Below are 25,558 nucleotides of genomic sequence, written 5' to 3' on the forward strand. Positions count from 1 at the left end.
TATAATTGATGCATCTGTGTGTCCTTTAGCGAACTTGATTTTTGGTTTGATATTTTTAAGGTTATTTCCGGAGAAGTCTGTTTTGTACCAGTTATGTAGATTTAAAGAAACATTGAAATTTTCAATAAAAAAGTTGAATCGAGAATAGGTATGTCATAGTATGAACTACACATGGTGGGAGTGTACCTACCTGTGTTAGGAGAGTAATTATTTTCCAACTCAAAAGCCTGAAACGATAGCCAATTGACGTCAGCTGATACAACGAAACGTCTCAAGGTTGAGAACATCGTTTGCAATAAGCTGTATGGTGGAACATCAAAACTGGATTGTATAAAAACAAATACAGGTATTATAAAAATAAATAATGATATAATTTTTTCTCGAAGAATACGCTTGAATTAGTTACAAAGAATCCGAGAATATTAGGCTGGGTAATGTTAAAGCACTTTTCCTACAGAGGCTATACTGTAATATCAGGACACATACCATCATCAATTTACGTTTTGCTCATTCGCAATTTTCTATGCTGAATTCTCAGCAAACAGAGTAATTGTAAATGAAAACTCGGACTTCAAACTATGTTTGAGAATGTCCAGACATTTCCCTCGACTTTTATGCACATAGGGCATTTGGGATATACGACCACAGTCATGCACCATCCTAGGATGAACAGACAGAGCTTTATACGTGTAGATTAAACAAATTCATTTATTGACTACACTTCACGGGTACAAGTCATCTGGGTACAAGTATTTCAAGTTTCGTTAGTTGATTAATTTTTACCAAAAAGTCATCTCTAAAAGTTAAAACGTCAAACGCACGCATTTCATACCAGTTTTGTGTTCTTTCTCTACAACTGACAACCGCTGACACATAATTCGTAAATAACTTATTTTATTAGTCGACACCAAACTTTTCCCGCCAGCATATTGAATTATAATCACGCGCATTTTTATTTTGTTTTTCTTTATCACGGTTTTAACATCACTTGTGTATGCTACGTCTTTCCGTGGCGTTTTCATAGTATTTCTATATCTATATTTGTGTGTGTATGAGTCAATGATGATTCGTTTTTTTCCACCTATTTCTTCTCTTGAGGCTAAAAACAGTATTTCAAACAGATTGAATATCGGCTATTATAGTCACTGGAGTTTGAGAGCGCTTTCAAGAAAACTGCCACTAAGATCCAATCTCAAAGCTTCGCCTAGCACCTCGATTCGATCAAACCGCCTGTCCAAATCGATGAACCACTCGCATACTTTCTTAGCGTTGTCGGAGAGGGCCTGATCGTTGTGCCGAATGTAGTCGTGAAGATCTTGAGTCCACGACTCAAGCGTTGACTCCTTCTCAATCAAGAGCATATCATTGTAGAGTTTATCTACCAGCGCGGCCATCAAAAGATAGGGCTTGTAAACGGACATCGTTCGCAGCGTTGTCGAATAGTCATTCAGTTTCATTCCGTAGCTTCGCGCTTGACCGCACTGTACGAGTCGACGGATGAACGCAAGACGATTTTGCCGCCACACGGATGGCGGCCAAATGGCCAGTGCTAGTGTCAACTGGTAGGTGGGGCTATCTTGCTCGAAGAAGTTCCGGTGCAGCTTGGGTAGTTTCATATCAAGGAATTTTACCATTGCGGTTTGTTCTCTGGCGACAGCCTTTGTTGATAGCAGAGTGTAGACGGCCAAATGTAACAGATATGGCACCAGGTGCATATTGCTCTCCGGTCCGCCGCCGCCGGTGTCTTTGGAGAACGACTTGCCGAAGGCAAACCTGCTGAGGAGCAATTTGAGGTCGTGTACTGTAAACACGTGTCCAACGTCATGCTGCGCTGTCGCCTCCTGGATGTAAGTCGAGTGGCGCGCCAGAGCTGTTACGAACGCGTGCTCGGACACCTGAGGGCCCCAAAGGGGCAGAAGACCATTACATTTGGTGTTTGAATTCTGTAGGGTCGCCGAGTCCCATTCATCTCGGCCACGCATCACACGAACAGCGTTCAAATGACATTCGACGTGAACGAGATTGAAGTACGTTACAGTTGAGTAGCCGAGAGTCTTACGTGGGGTTGGAGCCATTGGGGCTCCATAGGTGTTCGGGTCCATTTCGTATTCTTCGACTGGACAGCGCTTGGTAAACGTGTAAATGGCTAGCACTTTCTGTGGTTGAAAGCGATACCCTTCACGGCAAATAATGCAAGACAGCCCTTGCTCTTCAGCCAACGCTTGCATTTGCGACAGCAGGTTGTTGCTTCCGCCACCGACTTGTTTGGTCACTTGGCCCTTTTCGTTTGTTCTCATACCCAGCTCACCGAGCTGTTTTTGCCTCATAGCCATAGCAAGTTTCTTTTTTTCAGCCCGAGTTTGTCGACGTGCATCGTCAACCTTAAAGAAGAATAATCGTTCAGTGTGAATTTTACGCGATAAACTTCCATTTGAAGAAAAAGAAACTCAGGGCTCTCATCACAAATAAAAAAAAAATAGATTAAATAGCACCATAATGCACACATGTGAACAGTAACTACGCCCTTTGTTTCTCCTAAATTCACTCTAATATCATACATGAGTATAAAATTTCATATATACACTTAAAGAAGTGGTTTTAAAATATAGAAATTGCACAAATGGGTCACCATGCGCTTCTATCGAAACAATGACTTCTACAAAATTCTAAAATGCGAGTAAACCGCAGTTAGTTGAGCTAATACTACTATTACTAGTCTGCCCCAATTACTTCCTTATTTACCTGTTTTTTTACTTTTGAGTTGCCTTCTCTGAGAACTTCCATAAGATTCTCCGCAAGAGAGCCAACATGTTCTTCGCTAGATACCTGTTCCAGCCTGTGAATGATAGGAATCGTGCCACCAAGAAGTGTCTGGCTGGCCTCGTGACCTCGGCAACAGCCCGACAGTAAACGCAGAATTAATTTTAACGATGGTTTAGCCACGAACTGCTTCCACCCGTCAGAGATGACCAGAAGGGTGCTCCTGTAATGAAGTCCAGTCGTTGTTCAGTGAAAACGTTTGGCTAATCGCTGGCTTAATAAATTATAAATGCATGTCAATGACTGATCTTCGAGATCTTTAACTTATATATTACTAGTTACATATTTTTCAACTAAGGTATCTATAGAAATTTGATTATAGAGTTAAATGAACTGCTTATTTAGGTGTGTGTTCGCCCCATTCATATACTGACGAGCTACCGATCTAGCTGGAATAATTTTCAAATATATATGGCTAGAGACAACTTCTATAACCTGGTACTACTTACTTTGACGGTGGGGCGTTACAGTTTAGGTAATCAATGGCGGACTGCAAAATGCCCCTCTGAACAAAGCAATCACGTAGTTGATGATGAAGCGGATGAGTGTCGAGACCCTGTACCAGCACACAAAATCCGTCCATCGCTAGTTCTGATTCAACATTTCGTTGGGCATCGAAGAGCGCGAAGTCAAGATGCGGTTGGAAATGGTCAAATAGAGTAGACATCTTTGCATCATCCATCAGCGTTAAGGATGGCACAATTCGCATTAACGGCGTTAGGAGTGGCGGTGAGTCGCTAGCTCGTTTCAATAAGAACTGTAGATCGTCTACACTTCCCGTGTGCGTGAAAAAATCTTCTAACACAGAAGACTCCTGGTCAAGAGCTTCCTGAATCACGCGCTCAATCAGGTTGATAAGCTGTTCAGGTATTAGAGTTTGACGTGCAATCAATGATGCGCGAAGTGTCTTAAGCAGTGTAGGAATACAACGGAGTTTTACAAGACATCGCCGATTCTTCTTAACTTTAATACAGAGCCCCAGTAATTTGAGGATGACCTGGAGCAGTGGGGTAGCTTTCTCAACATCTAACGAATTGAGGCGATCCAACATCACCTCTAAACCTCCACATGTTGCCATGACATCCGAAAGTTTGTACACCTGTTCCTCGTCAATGGCCATCGAATCCTTGCTGTCGAGCGACTCAATAAATTCTTCGGTCGCGTCCCCGAGAAGACCGCGCATTCGATACACAATACGCATAGGGTCGTCAGGGTTGCTCTCTACACACCAGATCTTCTTGAAGACGTCTTTTACTTGCAGGTCAAGAGAGATGATTTTGTTGCATACAAGTAGTTCCATTCCGTTATCGTCCTCGAGTAGCGCCACCAATTCACAATCAGCGCATATTTTGTTCTTAATATCGCGCATTAGTGGTCCGATACCAGCTTCATTAGACGAGTAGGGATTGCCAAGCATACGCCCTTGAAGGAAGTCTTCCTGTTGACTATCCTTTTCCAAAGAGACCTGGAAGTCCTTAGCTTCACTTTCTTCAGGGTAGATTAGATTGCATACTCTTTCAAAAATGAACACCGGTGTGCGAATGTCATCTGCACCAAATTTCTTCACTGTTTCTACACACAACTCGAGGAACGCTCGCGTCTCGTTTTCGGTTCCAGTGGTCATCTGTTCCAAAAGGGCCAATAGCTTCTCTTGGGTATCGTCGACAAGTTTCGTTCGCTGGACAACCAATCGACGTAGGCAGAGGTATCCGTCCAACACCGAGCCTAGCATCTGTCCTTTAAAGTATTGTCTGATCTCATCGACAGAGAGAAGTGAAGCTAACACTTCGGTGAGCATTTTCAAGGCAAAACCTTGTGTCAAGTCGGCTGTCAGCGCAGTCTCCTCAAGCTTGTTTAGCTTGCCGATTTCGTCGGCCATGAGCACTGATATTTTTGTCATAAGCCCTTTGATGACAACGTACTGCTTCCACGGTTCGTCACGAATGAGTTGTTGGTAAAGCTCCATAAAGCGTGCTCCATGTTCGCCGGCAACTCCTACTTGATCCAGGTAGCTTGTTAACATATCGAGAAGCTCGCTGTAACACCAAGGCGATTCTGATAAAGCCTCAGTCAGCATACAGGCAACCTCCCGAGCCTGCCTGGATGACGGATTGAACATCATGTGCTCCAACCAGTTCTTGTTTGTTGCCCCAGTACTTTCTCTTGTAGCTCTTTTCCAGTTAAAGGCGGCCTGTTTTACCGAAGCCGGAACTTGTTCCTCTACGCTGCCAATCCTCGATGCCCATCGTTCGTATCCGTGACGAGCGTCCTTCATGATCCATTTATCAAGATCCAACGTCCGATCCATAGGACCCCATTTGATGTGGCCTCTTGACTGGCTAACAACCTCCCATATGATCTTTAGACAAGGTAGGGTAACACATTCAAGCACAGAATGCGAGCCGAACTCCATCTGCTGCGTGAGACGGAATATGATGAATACAGTACGCAGCCTATCTTCCCAGCACGAATCAACCTTAGCAACAGAAAGTGCTAACAGGGACATCTCATGGCGAACTGTTGCTACTAGGTCGGTTGAGTTTCCGCGCAATGCAAGTTGAACTTTCTCCAATATAAGTCCGTTTAGCAGCTCGGTTGCCTGGGGATTATCCGCAGTTAGCGACACCAACAAATGGCGTACATCTCGTCGAAGACGCGAGCTTCCCTGTAAAAAAGAAATAAACAAAATAAACAAAAAAAAAAATAAATAAAAGCGTAAATGTCGAAACAATTGTTTCGTTAGTCATTGTTTTCCAAAAGGATTGTCGTTTCTACACAAAAAAAATATTATGATATTCCCAAAAGTTAGTCTATATCGCGCCGCAGATGAAATCCATGATGAATCACTTCGAAGTCATCAGCGAATTTACGCTATAATTGTCTCACTAAATTGCATAAACGTCTAAAACTTACAGTCTGCGACGTTTAATTAAATAGAAGCCTGGATATATTTACCTGCCGTAGGTTACAGGATAGCAGCTCTCCGATTAGTCCAAGTTCACAGAGAACGTTAGCGAATGCTGGTTTTGTAGTCATCGCACGCAGAAGGGTCACGACTAGTTCAATCGAAGCAGACACACAACCAAAGCATCGGCCTGAGGAGACGCTACTTTGTGAGGGAGCAGGGACACCGCGCCGGGCGCACTCAATCTCCACTAGCTCTTTACGACACGCTAGGACCTACGAAAAAATGCCGGCCAAAATAAGTTCGATATAGTTGAGTAATAATATGCGTTACTCGCAAGCATCCCTTCGTCTTCTGCTGCAGCACAATTCTGCATCTAAGGTCTATTTCTCAAAGTTCTTTCTATATATCTAGTTAAAAAACTATTCTTTCCTAATTAGTCAATAAATCGAAGTAAATGGCAACAAAATAGAAGCCTTGAGAAACGAACAATTGGATTTAATTGTATAGCAGCACAGGCACTTACCTTCTGTACGGTGGCGGACAGTTCGTCAAAGGTGGCTTTACAGTCGCTACCGTATTTTTGGCCTAGCTGTTGAATCGAACGGTTGACATGTCCTTGTTGCGGATGTGTGATTCCCTCACTCTCTTCCCGTTCGTAGATTCGTGCCAGAAGACTTTCCAGGACCGGTTTGTAACTTTGCATCACCTGTCCGTTTATTCACAGCGAATATTATTTATGATTTAAAGAAAGAGAGACTCATTTATAGCATATTTTTGTTTTTATTCTTATTTTTACTCTTTTGTATCTTTTATATCTCCCGCATGTACGTATATTTTATTCCACAAACAAAAACTGCTCAATTTACAGCAGATATATTTGCTTAATTTGCATTCCATTTATAAATGTAGACAGGTCTACAGCATGAATAACTCGAGTAATTGCCATTCGTATATTCAAAGCCTCACAATCTTTTTCGTTTCAATATGGTAGTCTTCGTTTTTGTGGTGAGAAATTTGTATAAATAAATAATAAATAGTAGATGCTTCAAATCCAACACCTGATACTACTGCCATTAAGTTTAGCTACAGTGGGCTGGCCGTTTCTAGCACACAAAAAAATGTTACACCCCCTTTCGAATCCAGACCACCTCACCTGTCCTTAGGTTTAGTGACCGAACACGTCACCACTATAGTATAAGAACACTATAACAAGGGACAATAAACGTTAGTGTAGGACTGGTATACTTGCCGTATAGCTCTTGTCAGCGATGTCTAACTGATTGTTCATGAACGCCACAGCTTTCTTCCGTTCCTCCTCATTTTCGATTGGGTTTACAGCACAGCACTGCTTGCAGTACAGATGGAAATCGAACTTCGCATAACGGCAAAAACCACAGTTGTTACACAGGAACGGATCTTTCTCGTCGTAATTGATTTGGCGGCACTTATGACACTGGAACACCTGTTCGCCGCAATTTCCACATACTCCTGGCGTGGCTGACACTGGCGTAGAGCACCGAGGACACTGGAGGGGCTCGGCAGCCGCCAATGGGTTCTCGTAGAATTCTGCAAACTCAATCATCAAATTGCATGCCACAATTGGCAGAGGGAACTCGACTTTCAATTCAGTCTGTCCCTGAACCAGCGGACAACTCTTCGCGCGGTTCCACAAACGTTTGTTATGGCGCAGATCGACAACGCTCTGTACGGTTCGGTTATTGTAGTAGATATTCACCGTTTTCACCATCTTGCTTTTTTTCACGTCACCAATACGCAGCGTCATCCTCGAGATGATTTGCGAACTAATCAGCTTCACGATTTGGCTCGACGTCGTAAATCGGGAGTCGACCTTAATCTGGCTGAGCTTCACCGACGCAAACGGCGTTTCAGGGTTATTGCACACAAGGCAAGGCTCGCATTCAAGATAGTAGCCATCGAACTCGACGAGACCCTGAATCGCATTATAGATAGCGGTGTTAGGATGCTTTTCGATAATGCCGTTCTGTTTCTGCAAAACACCCATCATCTTCTCGCCGTAGCCTCGCTCATCGCCGCCCTCCTGATTGAGCGTGAAGAAACCGAGCAGATCGACAAATTGTGATGCTTTACGGCCATACAATGGCAGCTGGGGCCATAACGACCACATCATGTTGACGATCTCACGTTGTCGATCCTGAGCCGAGTTTGAGTGCAGGTGATGCATAAGCGAATGTGCTTGCCAACGAATTGAGGTTGTGTTTGAATCCAGCAGGAAGCTGACCAGGAACTTCGAAATCAGAGGACCGTCTACTTTAAGGTTTAGCTGTGCGACGAGCTGGGCTGCCAACTGCGAGGTTTCCTTATCCTTCTGACCACTGGTTTGAGCACCAGCTGAAAGATTATTTTGCTGTTGTTGCTGCTGCTGTTGTGATTGCTGCTGGCAAGAACCAGATGGTTGAGGCTGATTGTTATTGTTGTCACAGATTGCCAACTGTAACAACTGCAAGATTGCTGGCGCTACACCTTCGTTTAATGAGAACGATACCCGAAGAAGGAATGCCAGGATCCACTTATTCGCTAGACAGAATCGCTGCCAGTTAGAGACACGAAGTGAAGCGACGTCAACGCAACTTTTTAGATGTTCCATCAGCTCGATAAGCGCATCATAGTCGGATTGCTTACTACGTTCCTGCACTGCGGCCATGTGAACGCCGAAGGCGTGCAGATCTCGAACTTGTCGGTAGCTTTCTTTCGAACCGCACAGCAACATCAGGAGCTTGCGAACGGCCTTTTTGGCAAAAGCGGCCTGCGGTGCCATCATGAGCTCGCACAAAAGGCCGTGCCAATGGCTCATCGAAGCGAATGTTTGATCAGGAAGCGTCTGCTTCATCTGACAGGCCAACTTCAGCATCATCTCGGTGAGTGCCTGGCGGAAATCCTCAAACACATCGCCGGCATGGGATCGAACAAAGGTCTTCTGGAAGAAGGGTAGCATGTCAACCGATGACAGGTCTAAACGCTGGCATTCGAGCAAACCGTTTTCTATTTGCGGACTGTACGTTTTCCAATGCTCAAGTAATCGAGTGAGCACCGCGAAGCATTTGTCGAACATATTTGCCTCAAGGAGGCGTTTAGCTGTTGCTGCGCGAGCCGGAGTCTTTCGTCCAAGGAGAATTGAGCATACCTTGAGCAGTAGGAATTGGACATGGCTGGTTTTTGTTGATTCGACCTGGAATTGCATGTCAATGTTATTTAAACGTAGCAAGATATGGCTTATTCACAGATCCGTTATCTGTATGAATATTTAGGATAATTCAAAAGGTTATTTCAATACTCACAAACCGAATCTGACCTAAAAAAGCCTGCTGACCCGATCGCTTATTGTGTAGTGGACGCACAACTATAAAGACGGGTTTCTATCGGCAAAAAAAGTTGAAAAATCGAACTGGCATCGGAAACGTACCGTGATATTTGCACCCATATCGATTGCCGTTTCTACGAGTGCTTCCACGTGTTCTGGTTGTGATACAAGCGATAGCAATACTTGGAGAAAGGGCACCGCAGTAATCCCGTCTTCAAGGCGCCGGACGTGGCTCAGCATGTTGCATACAAGGGCGCTGCTCTTCTTATCAACTACAAACGAATGCAAAATCACATCGCGCAGCAAAATCATTATAAAGTACTAGCGTTGTTCATGTTTGAAAACAATTGGAGAAGTTCATGTGAAACAGAGGAAAGCTAATGCAAACTTACGGTCGACAATAGACGTTAATAACTCTTCATCGCTCTCCATTGGCCCAATATCTCCGAGTAGTTGTTCAGAAGCGGGAGACTGGCTTTTGCCACTCGCTGCGCCGCCCTGGCCGCCCCCTGGCGACCGTTTTGGTCGCACCGCTCGTACAAGTGCCGAACGAGCACCGAACCCAATGTGAGCGTGTGGGTAGAGCAACAAATCGACGAGATGTTTGACGATTTGGCTCCCGGGATCTGTAGTGCCCAGCATTGCATACAGGATATCCACCAGGTTGTGAACTGTCGCGTCAACATGAGCCAGTCCTACAATGATAAATGACGATAATCCGGGTTATATAAACAAAGTCTATTAAATAGAGTCGATGGGTACACTCTTTCGTAACTGACACATTTGAAATAGGGGTAAATTTTTCGACTAACGATTAATGAATACTGGGTTAATGTCTGAATCTAATGTAAGCAGCATATTAAGCTAACATTTGACTAAAGCAATATAGTAATATGATAACGACAAAGATCCTACCGATTCGGGTCACAGGAGCCACAAGTGGATCATCGGGCGATATTGCGAGCAATTTCCAAAAATGAGACATCAAGAGGTCAACAAAGCCAGGCTGTGTCATGTTAGCTATGTGGTCCGCGCGGGTTGCGGCCACTGAACGCGTAATTGATGTTAAACGGAAGAAGGCTTCACCATCCGGGCTGCTGTTTAGTGAGTCCTCCACATGCTGTAATAGAGCCTCGTCCTGACAGGACAAACAGTTTAATAACTGTCATTGATTCAAGCAATTCATTGTTTCGAAAACGAGTTAATGTGCTCTTGACGAAACGTTTTTGATGATTTCATCACCATCTTAGAAGTTGTATTTCGTTGAAACTGGACAACGACAAACGGATCCCACATAACATGTGCAAAACTCCAAAATCTACGAAGCAAGCTTACCTTTCTCGAGGCACACTCGTTTGATGATACGTGTAGTGCAGATAACAGGCTTTTAATAAGCCCCTGCAATTGCGGCGAACTTATTGGCAGCAGCAGCAGCTGCAAGGCGACGTCCAGTGCACGGCTACGTAGTCCGCTGTCGTCATGAGTTGCTTGACTCCGCTCTTCGTTCGAGATCAGCGAAAAACTCGCCTCAACCAACTGTAGACTGTCTTCCAACTGTTGCCATAAAGGAGACTGCTGACCTGGCACCGACGTGCTGCTCGTCAATAGCTGAAAACGCCAATGGCGATTCTTCGTGTTTATTTTCGTGCTTAAGAGCGATATTTAATCAGGCGAAATCCGATTATTTGGCAAATGAGCTACACTGCGGAAAAACATCTATAATTTTGTTTCTACAAATTTTCGAGGTAACCATTATACTAAAGTACTTTTTCTTACTGTAGAATGCAACGGCAGCCAAACAGTTTCAACGTTGGTTTATATTATTTCCTGTTTACTAGTTTCGTATAGTTTTGCCTTGCATATGAAAAAACTGGTTATTTTTTTTACCTCCTCATTGTCTTCGGGCCATCCAAATGATTCCTTTGTTCGACCATATACTTTAACAGAATCTAGAATTGTTACAAATGTGGGATCACCAGACACGCCAAAGGTGAGCGTGACCTTTTTGTCGGCTTGAAGACTTTCGTCACGAGTTAGGGGAAGATCAAACCAGCGCGCCCGAGAGCAGGCCAAATTGATAGTTCGTCCAAACAGCTCCACATAAGGGGGAACACGCTGAATATCCTGTGATCCCACAGCAATGCGAAGTCCTAGAAAACAATAGATAAAAAAAAATAGCGTGAGTCGTGCCATTTTATATACACTCGTGAAAAACCTCTATCCCATAAAAATATTATAGATAAGGCCGATTACTCTTGAGTTAAATATTTGTGACAAAGTCAACCCGTTAAAAACATATCACTGGCGCCTACGGAATTTCGAGTAGGAATGCAATTTCACCGTTGGAAATAAACTTAATACCTTTTTTAATAATTAAATAGAAACGTGTGGAAATTGCAAATCTGCCTAAACTAACCTGTTATGACCATGCTACTATCACTATTGATGACATCTAATTTGAAGCCACCACTTTTTGTGCAGACGACATAGAGCGAATTACTGCAAAGTCGCGTTTTCAGCTGCTCTCTATTGTACACCTCGAGTAAATCATTTCCCTCAAAGTCAACTTCCTGAAGCGGGTTACAATGCTCGAAATAGTCAATGGGGAACTGTGGCCTCCCCGAGGACACCAATGATGGATTTGTTGGTTGCATCGCTGCAGCTGTGGTCGATGCTTCTTTGGCTCTTCGTCTCGACGTACCTCGTTTCGCCGGGATTATTGGCGAGGGACGCAAATTCAGCCTATAGCAGCAAAGAACACGATATTCGTTTGTATGCTTATTCAATGCATTTCAATTGAACTTGTCGTTGTTATAAGTTATATCTCTTTATTGTACGCTCGCTATGCAATACTCTCGGCGACAAAATGAAAAGAGAACTGGGATAAAAATGGATCCAAACGGCAATTAGACGAAAGAGTCATTTACCAGAAGTTGGTCTCAGGCGCATTAGCCGTAAACACTTTCAGGCTGCCATCTTCACAAAGGACAACCAGATTTGTACGAAGTTCACCTCCATTGCCCGGATGTCGTAACGCAACCATATCTGAGATCTTCGACTTCGCAGTAGGCTGCAAGCATTTAATAAGCACAACTAAATGCACTATTAATAAAAAGATAACGTTCAGTGATATATAATATGTATACTACACATTTTTTATTCACGTTTCAGTCGTATTTCATACCAATTTAATTTCCTGGACGTGAGCAGTCCCCGGACGCAACAGAATAACGACGGGATTATTAGAAAATTGTTGCATTGCTAGCACAAGGCCCGGATGGTGGGGAACCTCACTCCAAGCGACCAGGGGTTGTCCGCCGGCCAACTTGTTTGACAGCGCGGACGAACTTTTACTAGCCAACTGCAACTGAGAGACTGGCCCAAGTGTGCCATCCATTGTTGTCAATGGGGCCATCAACGTCTTCGAGTTAGTAAAGCTGAGGAAAAGCATTTGCATCGCGTGCGAATAGTAGATCGATGTCCCTCCACTTCCGTTCATGCCGGAATGATCGACCTACACGAAAACGCGGCGAGTGAGGGTAATTAATTATATTACCTGGTTACTAACTTTTTTGACTTAATAGTCCCATTAAGATAAAACGGCCAAGCTGCTATGGCGAGAAGATACCACATAAAATCTACATAGGCATTGTTTGATTCTCATATTGTCATTATCACAATACAGTGTGGTCCTCCCACTACAAACCTGCATGACGTTAGTGACATAAAAGCTTCCATTCGTCGCTAGACTTTCTTCGCATAACTGTTGGTAGTAGACGAATCCGTTGGTTGACATGACCACCATGTAACGGTCTTTTGCGTCCAATCGAACGAATGTCACGTCCTTCACATTGCCCGACGCTAATATAAAATGATACGTCGGTGCGGCAGCGTCGACGGCCAAATCGAAAATCTTCACAAATTCGTGCGTTACTACGGCGAGTTCCGTTTGGCTGCCAGGCAGCCAAATTGCTTTGATGATGTAGTTTTGCCCTTCCAAGCCAACAGTGACCGTTAGGCGATTCAACAAAACCCCGTTCTGTCCGAACGTCAGTACGTGACAGTCCTTAAGACCGCATACTGCCAGATGATCGTCGGCCGCCGGAGTGGCGGGATTCGCGACGACAGATAGAGCCGTGAAGCCCACAGGTGCGCTGGCCAGCCGTGTAATGGTTAGACGCCTTCGAGGTGCTTCGGCTTGTCGGAGTAAGGTCGCCAGCTGTAGGAGAGTCACCTTGCCCTTTTCGTGCGATACAGCCACTTGTTGTCTTCGGCCTGCGCCAGCCCCCTGACTCAATGCGCACATGGCCACTCTTCGAACATGGTGTGATTGCAACAGCTGTCGAAGTTGTTGCTCACCACCCAAGTTCATCTTAACATTTTCGAACGCGCCCTCTTGAGAGCCGATCGTTACCTGTTTCCGTCGTATGCATTCAATACGAAAAAAGTCAAAATTATATCTATGCAATTTATGAATACGGTAGTCACTGCCAAGCGTCGCATTGTGCAATGCGTGGTATCAGTAAACGTTCAGTGCCTCGCGAATATTACAGTGTATCTACTGAATTGTACTCTTGAATGATGCCATGCGAATAATATTATGGAATAACCATACACTAACCTGCATGAGATCATCGACAGTCTCAAATGTCAAAGGTCCTTCGTGCATTTGGCGCAGCGCTTTTTCAGCTCGGACAGCGCTTCCCATGGGTGAAGTCGCTGCATCCTCTTTCAGTTTTGGCCTGATCTTATCAACAACGTTTGCCAAAACTCCTTCCACCGTTCGAGGACCCAAAAGAACTTCACGTAACTCCTGTGGTCAAGTAAGCATGTTTATATCTATAACTCTGTATACAAATAACCTAAGACGGCGAAAATAAAAGCAAATATATGCAGTTCTATATGTATATATGCACTTTAGTACAGGTAATATTAGTTCGAATCAATACAAGTCAGACGATTAAGGAGGTCGTTAATTCTACAGAATGCACTCTATTCTATATATTCTATCAGTTCGTATCACTCCATATTTGCGTACCTTCTCAAAAGGTGCTAGGGCAAGCGCCAATTGTGGTAGTTCCCTGCCGCTGTCCGTCGCTCCACTGTTACCTCCTTTCGAGGCCAACGAGTCGACCGAGCTCGAGCTCTGCGCAGCCAATTGTGACTCTTCTCCACCTCCAGAACCAGCAACGCTACCAGGGACTGCAGCAGCAACAGTCTGTTGAACTTGAGCGCTAGCTAGAGCATTGGCCAATGTCCTCTTTTCCATTGCTTGGCAGCTGCGGTCGCTTTTGGCGCCGCAGTCACAGAAGAATGAACCGTACTTGGCATACGTAACGTCATGATCTCTATGGCAAACCTTGGCGCAAACCGAACAAACTCCGACCCCTTCAACCATGCCGCATGTGTGACAGTGATACCAATGCTGGCTCATATAATCGCGGGCGGTAACCGTGTACGTGCATAGACGGGTAGTTTCGTCATCACTCAGTGATTCGGCCGAGTCCTCATCGTAGGCCGCTTCCGAGGAGATCTCGTCTGAGGACGCATCGTCGCGATCGCCGCTGTCCATCGTGTTGAGTGCTTTCAATGCAGCAACCAGCTTAGCCTGATAGTGGACAATGGCGGCAAAACCGACCTCAGAAGGCTGCGAGTCCAACCAGCGCGAGCAGGTTTGAGCTAGCTCAAGGTGCCACCGCGGTTCACCGCAGGTAGCAAGACAAACCAGGCCTGATAAAGCTGCAGTGAAAGCGCCCCCTGATAGTGCAGCAGGTACTACTCGTTCCGCCAGGGATGCGAAGGCGTCAAACAGCAGCTGATCAAGGTCAGGGTGTCGCACAGCGCAGACCACAGAAGAGACAAATGATTCTAGCAGACGTTCGTTGCTGGCTGGAGTGTCGTCCAAAACATCTTCACATGACACGATTGAGTACAACCACGTTTGTAGCTTGGCAGCATTCAGGTGTTTTAGTAAATTGTCTACGTTTGTTAGTTTGGTTGCGATTTCTTCAAACTTCCACAAATTAGTAAAGAAACGCAGAACCGCTAGACCATAATTTGCGTACGGTGGAACATTGCACGCCTTGTATAGAATAGCCCACAGATCATTTGTTTCAGCTAGCTGAGCGAGCGCCCGACGCCCCGCGGATTTCTCGGTCACACTTTCAAGATACTTAATGCATTCGTCAAAGATGAGCTCCATGTTGCCAATGGCCCGTATATGTGTTGTCAGCAGACGATAGCAGTGGCCAACCACCTGAGAGTGCATTTCATTCTCATAGCCACCGGGCAAGTCCTGCAGCGACAGCGCAGCGAAATCACTTTGGCTTTCTGTGGTAGCGTCAAGGAGCAGTGGCACAAGCGAGGCCACATACCAATGTTCGGCTTTATCCAACGAATCGTCTGCTCCTTGAGCCGGCTCACCACTCGCCTGTTCGGCAACCTGCTGTTGTCGCATCGCATAAAGGTCGTTGGCAAATCGAAGAGCAAAATGTAGTACCCTTTTCAGGGGAATCGCTAGAGAAAGACTTTTGGTTCTGGACAACGCTCCGATGTGTGCAGCTGCGATGGCTGCGATCAAGCTCTCTGACGGCAGCGGGTCAGATGCAAAATCTGCCCTCCATGAATCCACCGAATGACAGCCATCGGATGGCGTACAGTTCCAGCTGCAATTCAGAATCGATGACAGGCCTTCGGGAAGACATGATGCTACCGCCAATGTGACGCAAGTCACCGAGGTGTCCATCGCCCGTGATGAGGCAATCTCCAAGGCAACATCATAAGCAGCCACAAAGCCACCGCAGTCAAATTCATCAAGAACGAGACGGTGCAATGAACGTCGACACAGTTGTAGAAGATGGAGGACTCGCCCGAGCAGTGGCGATACTTGTTCTCGTTTTTGATCATCACTTTCACCGATGTGGTTGAACGAATGCTGCAGTTTGCCCAACACAACTTCTAGCCAGAAGAGATCAGTACCAGTCCAGCTATTCTTCTCCAAACGTGTTATCAAGTTGGCCAAAAGCGCGATTTCGTGGTCGGTGCCAGAAAACTTTGCCAATGTTCGCTCTAGCGCTTCTGACGGGTCGGCGTTGTTTTCTAGCTGCTTCGCAACGCCGTCTTTTACCCAAGCGGACAGATTTCGGTGGCTGAGACGTGGCAACAGTACGCAGAGCAGCAGTGGGTGCGAATTGAGATTCTCCAAAGCATGAAGAGAGGGTGGGAGACTCAAAAATAGACGCCACGCTCCCCACATGACGTATTGGGCTCCGCATAACTGAACATAACTTGTGCAGTGTGTTTTATCACGCTGCTCGGCGTCGCTGCCAGCCACGTCGAGCAGATCAATTATGCGCTTGTACAGTCGTTCGTATCGGCTTTGGGTGGAGAGTAGGAAGTTAATGGCGAATCCGTCAAGCTTAGGAAACTGTCCAGGCTGGGTTTCTTCGCACAAAGTATAGAACTTCAGCTTTCGCTGAGAACCTTCTTGCATGTGGAAGTTTTCCTCAAGTTCCTTATAGGAGAAGTACTTTACGGATCCACTAGAGGTGCTCGAACCATCGTTACATCCTAGGATGTTGGCGGTCACTTGATCCGTCAGCCATGTCGGTGCCGCATACAAGTGCTTAACGAGATACTCAAACAGGTGCAATAAACGTCCAAGTCGCAAGTAGTTGTTTCCGCTTTCTTGGTCTCTCGCGCTTGTCGAAGTTCGAGCGCCTGACCCTGGTACCGCAAATGACTGCGATGCATCTCTATTGTTAGTATCACCGGCGCAGATCGGATCGACAAGACTGAGCAAAAGTTCTTTGCGCTGCATCAGAGGAATTGAATCAAACAGATAGAGTAGCAATTGTGCGTGTTCCACGTTTAGATCTTCGGAGACTGAATCTGCTGTTTGCCCATAGGGAGCGGCAACAGATGCGTGCTCAAATCCAGCTGAAATAACGTAACTGTTTAGTTAGAATTGGAACCTTCCTCCAATCCTTGGATTGTAACCTCAGTCAAGGTAGTCAAAATGGTTTAAAATTAGTCATAGTACTTGTTGAAGCGTAATCCAGCGACAAATTCGAACCCTTCGATCGGAAGTAGAGATGGACTTTTTACTTGAGTAGAAGTACAAAGGAACCACTTCCCATGCAAGAGTAAATCTATACAAGAAAAAGACACCTCACCCTCTGCTGACTGGGCCGCACCACTGATCTGCTGTGAGTCCACTTCGGAAGCAGACATTGTTAACTGTTGCTGGGATGCTGATCGGGTGCTTAACGCCTGTATAGCCTTTTGCCAAACGGCAATTTTCGCTCCCTCAGGATCAGGATGAAGGAGAATCGCTTGTGCCAGAACGGCTAGACATCGTGGCGTAATCTCCAATGGCCACTGACCGCCCGACTTCCAAGGATTGATGCCTATGATGTAACCAGCAGGGCAGATTCAACAAACATTAACTATACAACGACGAAAATTTCCGATTGCATTTTAGCATAAAATTAAATTTTCTCGGCGAAGAAAAATCATAGTCGCCCATATATTTAGCGCTCAATTATTATTGAAAGAACGCGCAGAAATGCTTTCAACACCAAAAGAACTTAAATCTGTGCATATTCAAAACAACATGCAATTTACGGAGTTTTCTTCTTTGAAATTTTTACAAAATTACCCCAATCATCGTTTTACATCTATTAAAGTAAAAAGAGAGGAGTATGCTATGTATTTTGCATACATTCAACTAAGGGAATCTTTTGTGAAAATAACTGAAAAAAAAATTAAGTTTTCAAACTGTCACGAGACTTGGTCTCACCCTTATAATTGCTTACCCAACGTATTGAGCAATGTATCCTGCATATCACGACTGAGAACACCTCTTGCAAACAGATTATGTACCAAACGTTGAATAGCAACGGCGAATTGCTTCTGACCAGGAGCAACAGTCCCCCCGTCAAGGTCGCGTACGATGTTGGCCAAGGTCAGCATATGGGCTGCCGTCAGCTCTCTGTAAGAATCAACGCACGTAAAATTGCACCGCTTTACAACGTTGGTATCTTAGCCTCGATTATAGTTGTCAGAAAGGCATGTCAAAGATAATTATCACAAAGACAAAGTTCAAAGTTACCAAAAAACATTGATTTTAAAAAACAACAGCCTCGACTGGGAGTGCTTTGCGAAACTAACAATAACAGCGATGCTTGCAAAACGACATTTACTCTTTAAGTCAAAAGTAACGAAACACCAGGCTACTACAAACGAATCCGGCGGACCTTTAAACTACGCGTCGCTAGTGCACGAACTTCGTCCGGCAAATACTCTAAATAAAATAAATACTAAAGGAAAAAAAGTTTTTTAAAACTCCTTTTCCTTTAGAAACTTTCTTTTAGAAAGATTTAGGCAAAAACCCATTAAGTTTACTCCAGCAAGAATATTTTTACTCTCACAAATCAACGCGACGTAACGTTTCAAGGACAGCGATTGGAGTGTTGAAAACCATCGAGGAGGCGACCAAATGTTGGGACCCGAAGGACAAAAAGGCGTTGCCGCAATCGAAGAGACTTTTCATGAAAGTAAAGCTTGGAATCTAAGAGGTCTTTCGGTCAAAATTGGAATTTAGCATGTAGCGTCTTATAGAATTAAATATTGAAAATGCGAAAACTAAATGAAGTTCGTGAATCGACTACAAACCAGTTGGAACTGTGTATAGTGCATTCCATGCGCAATTTATGAAACTTTGATCAACGAAAGACCCGTCTGAAGTATACGGTCGCCACAAACGGGGCATGAATTAATCTCTACCGTTACCCAGAGATGGTCCAGGCGAGAGAATGGTGTCGCCCTGGAGATAAATCAAGTTTAACAGCAGTGTTGATTAGGCTCGAACGTAAGGTGATGGTAATGGTAGCAATGGACAACAGGGGCATCTTCTTCTATGAAATACTTACCGAAAATGAAATAATAAATGCAGCTCGCTATCTCGCATTCCTTAAGAGACTCACAGACCGTTGGCACGGCAATCAAAACCACACAGTCGCTTGACGACTACGCCAGACCTCATCGCCATGCCTCAATTACTTCCTGCGTTGACCGAAAGAATATCCAACGTTGGCTTGAACCCCTTTATTTAACCGATATAAGCCCGTGTCATAACAGGGCTTTCCATGTGCAAAAACCGATGGGCAGGGATATCACCCTACTTTGAAAAGCCACAAATAAAGTAATTTGCATATGGGAATTCGAATGGTATGTATAGGCCTGTTTAGAAGCTGGCAGAGCACGAAAGGTGTAAAATATGTCCTCCCAAATCCGCTATGCAATCGTCTGTTTAGTGATCAAAAATGTGTTGAAAGCACTTTCCTAGTGCCTCCAACATACAACGTATCATAATTTTAGCATAACCAATTTAGAAGTTATTCAATTTCAAAGTCCGTCGTATTCGCTTGTAAGAGCCTAATATATGTCACCAACCTGGCAAGGTACTTCTCGATGTTCGGGAACCCGGCGACTAGCTGTGCATCAAGCAGGTGAACGGCCCTAGCTGCCAACTGCATGTGAGAATCACCACTGTTCGAATCACCAGAGTCGTTGTGCTCTCCGCCAAATTCAGCACCAGCATTATCCTGGCTTAATACCTCTTCGTACCTGTAAATCAGAATAAAGAATTTATTCTAAAATTCATCAGTAAAGTCAATACAGGTAAGACTACTAAGCGTTATACGAAGTTCAGTTCAATACGCAAGCCATCGGCAAACGATTGCACAATACTCAATATGCAGTGTTAGTGATAGTATACACGTTACAAAAACGATTTTGCTCCGTACCAGGCGCCGAGGATAGGTTCGGAATCATCATCGTCATCTTCAGGACTCGAACTTGGCCTAGCGAGCAGTGCGGCTTTCCGGTACCCTACCGAAATGCAACTGAACAAATGATTGCATAATGGCAACTCCAATATAAGCTGAACCTTTTCAACTGCAATTTAATCACCCAACAATTAAAAGACATTTAAAGTCATTGCACAGATTTTTGGGTCACTAGCTACTGGTGGTAAGTGAAAGTCACGTCAGCTTAGCTAATTGTACTTACGAAAAATTTCACTGGATAATTAAACTTCTATATTTAAAAATCACCGCAGTGTAGACTCAGGAAGGCAGGTTTTTGCAATATAAGTTTAGCCTTGTATTGCTAGAAAGAGGGTATACAAATGAGTAAATATTGGCTTTATCATTAGTGTTGTTGTTATTAACAAGGAACACTAACCACTGAACGAGGAAGTGATATCTTTTTCTAACACCTCAATTGACCATGTGCGTCCATCATGCAATGTACACTCGAACAATTCCGCCAGAAGTTGAATCAACGTGCAGTTTAGAGGCACGCTATGGCCTTGTAAGGCTCCACTGTCAGCACTATTGCTCCGAACCAATGCAACGCATGTTAATAGGTGAACATTTTGACGAACTGAAGAACTGCGCAGGAGCCCCGTAAGCGTCTGGTAGATATCTAGCTGTGGAGCAAACAATATTATACATACGATAACGATATTTAGTCAGATAACCTTAGCTTATATAGATATTTTTTTTAGAAACACTGTAACTGAGTGACTAGAATGAAACTTGGACACGATGTCTTTATTCGTCAAAAAACATGAAGTCTGTTCTAAAAGAATCTAAACTCAAATACGAACGTACACATATCGCCGTTAAAAATTAATACAGATTATTGTTCCTTTTATAAACTGCAACTCACACAATACTTCAAGGTCCGATCATCGTCATGAGCTTGTAAAGCCATTCGAACAACCACGCGCGCAGCCTGCACGAGCACTTCATCTGAGAGCAAAGTCTCAAGCCGAGTTACGTCTTCCACAAGTGGAAGCCGCTGAAGTGAAAGAGCTGCGCGCATTAACGAATCCGCGACACCATGGAACGCTATCCTAAGAACAAAACAGAAAACTAGGTTAAAGCGGGTTATGATAACATGACGCACTTACTCGGGCCGATTACTGATCGAACGTAGCAATGTCAAACGGGAACTTACCATTCTCTGTTACGGGCAAATAGAACGGGTTTGCTATCGCTGACAGTTTTTCGTGATCCACCGTGCTGGCCACTAATTTCGGGAGAAAGCGTCAGCTCAACGCAAGCTAAAATGGGATCTAAAGAATGTCTTTGGACGCCTGTGCCAGTTCGGCCGGAGGCCGCCTGAGATTCGGCCCCGCCAGGAAACGCCGGCATGAAGTCTACTGGCAGCGGCGGGAGCGCCACGAAGTCATCGAGACGCTCGCTTTTCTTTGATAAAACGCGGATCACTTGGGACATCTGGACAGACAGTGCAAACAATTATACAAGCACTGAAAAATTATTTTTAAATATGATTACCTCATCTGTAGTCTTGCATGCACCTAGCAGCCGTACGCTTCTCTTATTCATGACAACATGTCGATCAGAATTGATCCGCAGAAAAGCGGTCCATTTTCGTTTACTACTCCCCACTGTGCATACAAAATACGTTACAACCAGTTTGACTCGCGCTAACTGATAATAAACATAAAATGAATGCAGAGTTTACGAATTTTATCTCGATTTGCATTTATAACATATTTTCATTATTCTTTTTTACCTTTGCGAGGACGTCGCTATTCTGTATGAGTTTTTCGTTGACCAACTCTCGTTGCATCCTGCCGAGAACGGAAATGCTTGCATCGTGTAGTTGTTTTGATTGAGTTCGGCTCAGTCCAGGTGACACCTGAAGTACAACAGATACTCCTTAATTCATAGCAGCAATGATTATCCAGTTGCACGATCTCTGATAGAATCTGTAACAGTACTGTCATGAATACCCAGCATAGCACGCGACAATAGGTTACTTGTTATTTTAATAGGTAGTATTGGACTGCCTGTTATTTCTCTTTTTTGTAGAGTAGTAGATGACTCTCTGTTTACAAATGTTACTTAATTTCTTCAGAAGAATGAGGCGATTTTCTCTTATGTTCTTAGTGTTGATGTTCTTTCTGCTTCTTTACCTTTGCAATATAGTTGGCGCACAGAAGGGCCACGTCTAGGAAGGTCTCTGATGGGTACTTTATACAGCTGAAATACGACGTAGACAAAAAAAGTTATTTGTGTGAAGCTGAAATGCAAAAGGTCCATTGTTTTGTTGCGGACTTCTCGATCCAATCTTTATTTCGCGCTGCCTACGATGTACGTAACGTGCCCAGAATGTAAGCTCTTGAGGCGGTAGAACCAGTCGAAATATACATTACAGCTGTCTTCGTACGAAGACAGATTAGGTCCTTTTATAATGAGCTTTGAGAATGCACGTGAATAACAATAATTTATTTCGCAAAAATTACTCTATATCAAGTTAAAAGGTTAAAAAAAAAGTACCGAGTTTGCCATGGCACTAAATCCTAAATACCAAAGAGTGGTGTTAAGTAGAGCACAATCTGGCTTACGGACTACAACGCTAATCTATTTCGAACCTTCATTCTTGTGTTTCGAACAATTCTTGTGTTTAATGCTGCAGCGGAAGGGTTTGTTATTCTTTGTATTAGCAACAAAGAAACAACTAGTAACCATAACATGCTGCGTTATATGTGGTTTAGCATTGCTTATTTTTTAAGAATACCAGCCATTACGTTCAGTGCTTAAAAATCTCCCACCGAGCTAAGCAAAGTTATCAACGAAAAAATAGTACCAAGTCAAACAATATACCCTAACCAAAATACACAATGCAAGTAACAATGGGGAAGATTCACGGTTATTAGGGCGTCTCTAATGAATAAGCAAAAATATTCTTTGAAAAGTCAGAGGCCTTTTTTGCTCTACACATAAAAGGTAAATAATAAAAATAAATAAATATATATAATTTATTTATTTCAATCAAATAAATGACGAGCTTACTCATGGAGGTTAACAATGAAAAAATGTGCATCAGTATTTGAAAATGCCGAGACTTTTAAAAATATATCAGCAAAATCGTTCAACCGTGATCTCGCAAAATCTGGTGTTTTCAGAATGTGTACAACAAGTACAACTACATAATTACAGGTATAGTCATAAGGATGCCAATTACTGTATCGATTAAAGTTAAATAGTTTAAATTTAAAAATTTTCCAATTCCAAAGAGAGAAGTAAATGTATCCCTACTTTATCATAAGCATAAAATCACTGCGCCATTTTATATCACTGGATATTATTCGTGTAAGACAGTACCGCTGATTTTCTTTTTACCCTACAAAGAGTAACAAGTCTATTCACTGTAGCTATTACATGGCATTACAAACCAATATTTGGACACAGCTGAATGCAAGATTATCGCTAGCTTTTTTAGTCCACTACTACTTCCATTACTAGGATATGAAGACTTCTTGTTTCAATAAGAAACAAAACAAAAACGCGACCAATGTAGTTGTTTTTAATCGAATTTAACGATTTCAATTTTATGTTTTACTGACTTTAAGTGTTAGTTGAAGTTAGCGACTACACACTACGACCATACACTAGTAAACTGTATCAAATAGCTTTCAAAATGAATACGAAAAGAACATTATGCTCACTAAAAATGAATAAGACCCTATACTGATTCTACCACCTTTACCTTAGATACATCAGATCCAAGTAAACACGCTTATTATGTTCAACATACATTCAATCTACCTATACTAGTAAGTTTATCTCTGTCTATTTGTTTGTTGGGTCCAAAATGACTTTAAAAAGCTCATTGACCGAACTATTTTCTTCCTAAGCAAAAAGCCTGCTTTGTTTTATTGACTGTGATGTTATTAGATCGTAAATCGAAGGCAACAATTTCTTATTTTCTACATTAGAAAACAAGGCTGCGCCACCGTTTACAAACACCAAGCGGGTGACCCTTTAGTATTATAAGTACATGTCCTTTTTATACATTATGATTATCATAAAATTGAATTATGACGTTCTATCATATATTTTATATATAGCATATGCGATGTGGCTGAATCTGAGTACTGAATGTTCAATATCGAACAGTTTGCTGCCAATCCCAGCCATTGATTTAAATAACCAAATCCAACTGTGGTAATGGGAACGAGGTTCCCATGTCTTCTAGCCTGCTTTAGAAAATGATCGTTGCGAACAAGGCACTTTGTACATCTTTAAAACTCCTTCTATACAACAAGTGCAACCCTGCTTTATACGAATGCCAAAAACCTGCATGATATGGCCGTTTACCCCTACATTATAGGCTTGCTGTTGTTCAATTTTAGTCGCTAACTCGATGCTGTAACCATACTAGCGGAATTCGCATGAATGTGTTCGCTCACACCTCGGACACCACTGTTATAATATTACAAATAAAACAAAATCCTTGAAGGTTTAGATAAAACCATTGGCGATTGCCTTTGATCCATGCGCTGATTGATAAACTCCATGCGCACCGAGACTCGGTGTTTCGTCTTCCAATATCAGTATTCAGCAATATAGTTTTATTTTTTGTCAACGAAAAAAGATACACGACCGCAGTTTGATGCTTGCGTTAAAACAAACATCATGAATTGCAAAATATTTAATTAGACATTGACATTGGAATCGGAGACTATGTACTATAACAAATACCATAATTCCATACGATGCTAAACATAGCATGTACGATTGGGAAAGAATATTGCCAATGTGTAAAGGCGTCGAAATCAACATCGCCCAGATTGACGCACATTAGAAGTGGCCGACAGCTTCCTTTGTTTTTCTTTTGCATTGAAGAATCTACCTATCACCGCTATGTATCTCTATCAGGTAACGGTTGATTAGCAAATCATCCCAGATGACTCGCATTTTCGAAGCTGATTTTAATGATTAAACGAATCGTTGTGTGCTGTAGTCTGCACGTGGGCCGGAGGGACTGAAGAAAAAAGTGCATGATTACTTAGACACAGTCGCTCATTAGACTATAACAGCATAACAATCATACCACTAACAGAAATGATGCGAAAATGTCTTCGTCTCTAATCGCAATGTACCTTTATCGGTACAATACTGTGATATCGGCTGGACCTATTGCCGAAAACTTACAAAGCTTATAACCGAATTCCAAGCATATTAGATCTGTGGGGCTTTTAATTTTTCGAGTTAATTCTCCGGTCATATCGCTAGGTAGATCACTCACCTTCTTTGGATGGCCTCAACGACCGCCTGCACCTCGGTGAGATTGCCGTTGAGCAGAGCATCTGTGCGGTCGGCCATGGCACCCCGTGCTCTACAGGGGCCGAGCCCCCGTTCACTCTTAATTGAAACTTCACTCTTAAGCCGAAAATACTCCGAATTGCAGCGAAGTCCCAATTCGTGTCACTCTGTAACTACTACCATTCTCCGCTTTTACCACTACAATAACAGCACATTCGCGAGGACTGGCCGCGTCGCCTAAAACACCCAGCGATGCAGGCAGCGCAGCTAGATAAACACCGTCGCATTAATGCGCGGACCGAGTGACGTCCTAAGCTACGGAACCCAAACAGTACGGAACTA

The 25,558-nt window shown here is 43.5% G+C and overlaps 1 protein-coding gene across 2 annotated transcripts; it reads right to left on the reverse strand.

Moving 5' to 3' along the window:
* Window positions 1–680: 680 nt before the first annotated feature.
* poe (E3 ubiquitin-protein ligase-like protein poe) lies at window positions 681–25,450 on the reverse strand. Of its 2 annotated transcripts, XM_022795744.2 has the most exons (27): window positions 25,200–25,450; window positions 22,081–22,147; window positions 21,678–21,803; window positions 21,096–21,376; window positions 20,805–20,991; window positions 20,316–20,562; window positions 19,877–20,027; window positions 19,524–19,697; window positions 17,885–18,060; window positions 17,243–17,476; window positions 14,107–17,006; window positions 13,690–13,881; window positions 12,775–13,482; window positions 12,253–12,582; window positions 11,996–12,138; window positions 11,485–11,810; window positions 10,956–11,218; window positions 10,404–10,676; window positions 9,984–10,206; window positions 9,461–9,763; window positions 9,171–9,340; window positions 6,978–8,936; window positions 6,252–6,434; window positions 5,776–6,000; window positions 3,270–5,485; window positions 2,743–2,983; window positions 681–2,381 (listed from the first exon to the last, which is right to left on the reverse strand). In XM_022795744.2, the coding sequence occupies exons 1-27, from the start codon at window positions 25,274–25,276 to the stop codon at window positions 1,143–1,145; spliced, it is 13,614 nt and encodes a 4,537-aa protein (XP_022651479.1). In that variant the 5' UTR covers window positions 25,277–25,450; the 3' UTR covers window positions 681–1,142. The 2 variants fall into 2 exon arrangements, with proteins under 2 accessions (XP_022651479.1, XP_086838712.1); XM_086982586.1 differs by lacking the exons at window positions 19,877–20,027; window positions 20,316–20,562; window positions 20,805–20,991; ... (2 more) ...; window positions 22,081–22,147; window positions 25,200–25,450 and adding an exon at window positions 19,001–19,133 and having other exon boundaries at window positions 19,524–19,651.
* Between the last annotated feature and the right edge of the window lie 108 nt (window positions 25,451–25,558).

This window comes from Varroa destructor, unplaced genomic scaffold (genome assembly GCF_002443255.2).
Source record: "Varroa destructor unplaced genomic scaffold, Vdes_3.0 BEIS01000003.1, whole genome shotgun sequence".
Taxonomy (NCBI): Eukaryota; Metazoa; Arthropoda; class Arachnida; order Mesostigmata; family Varroidae; genus Varroa; species Varroa destructor.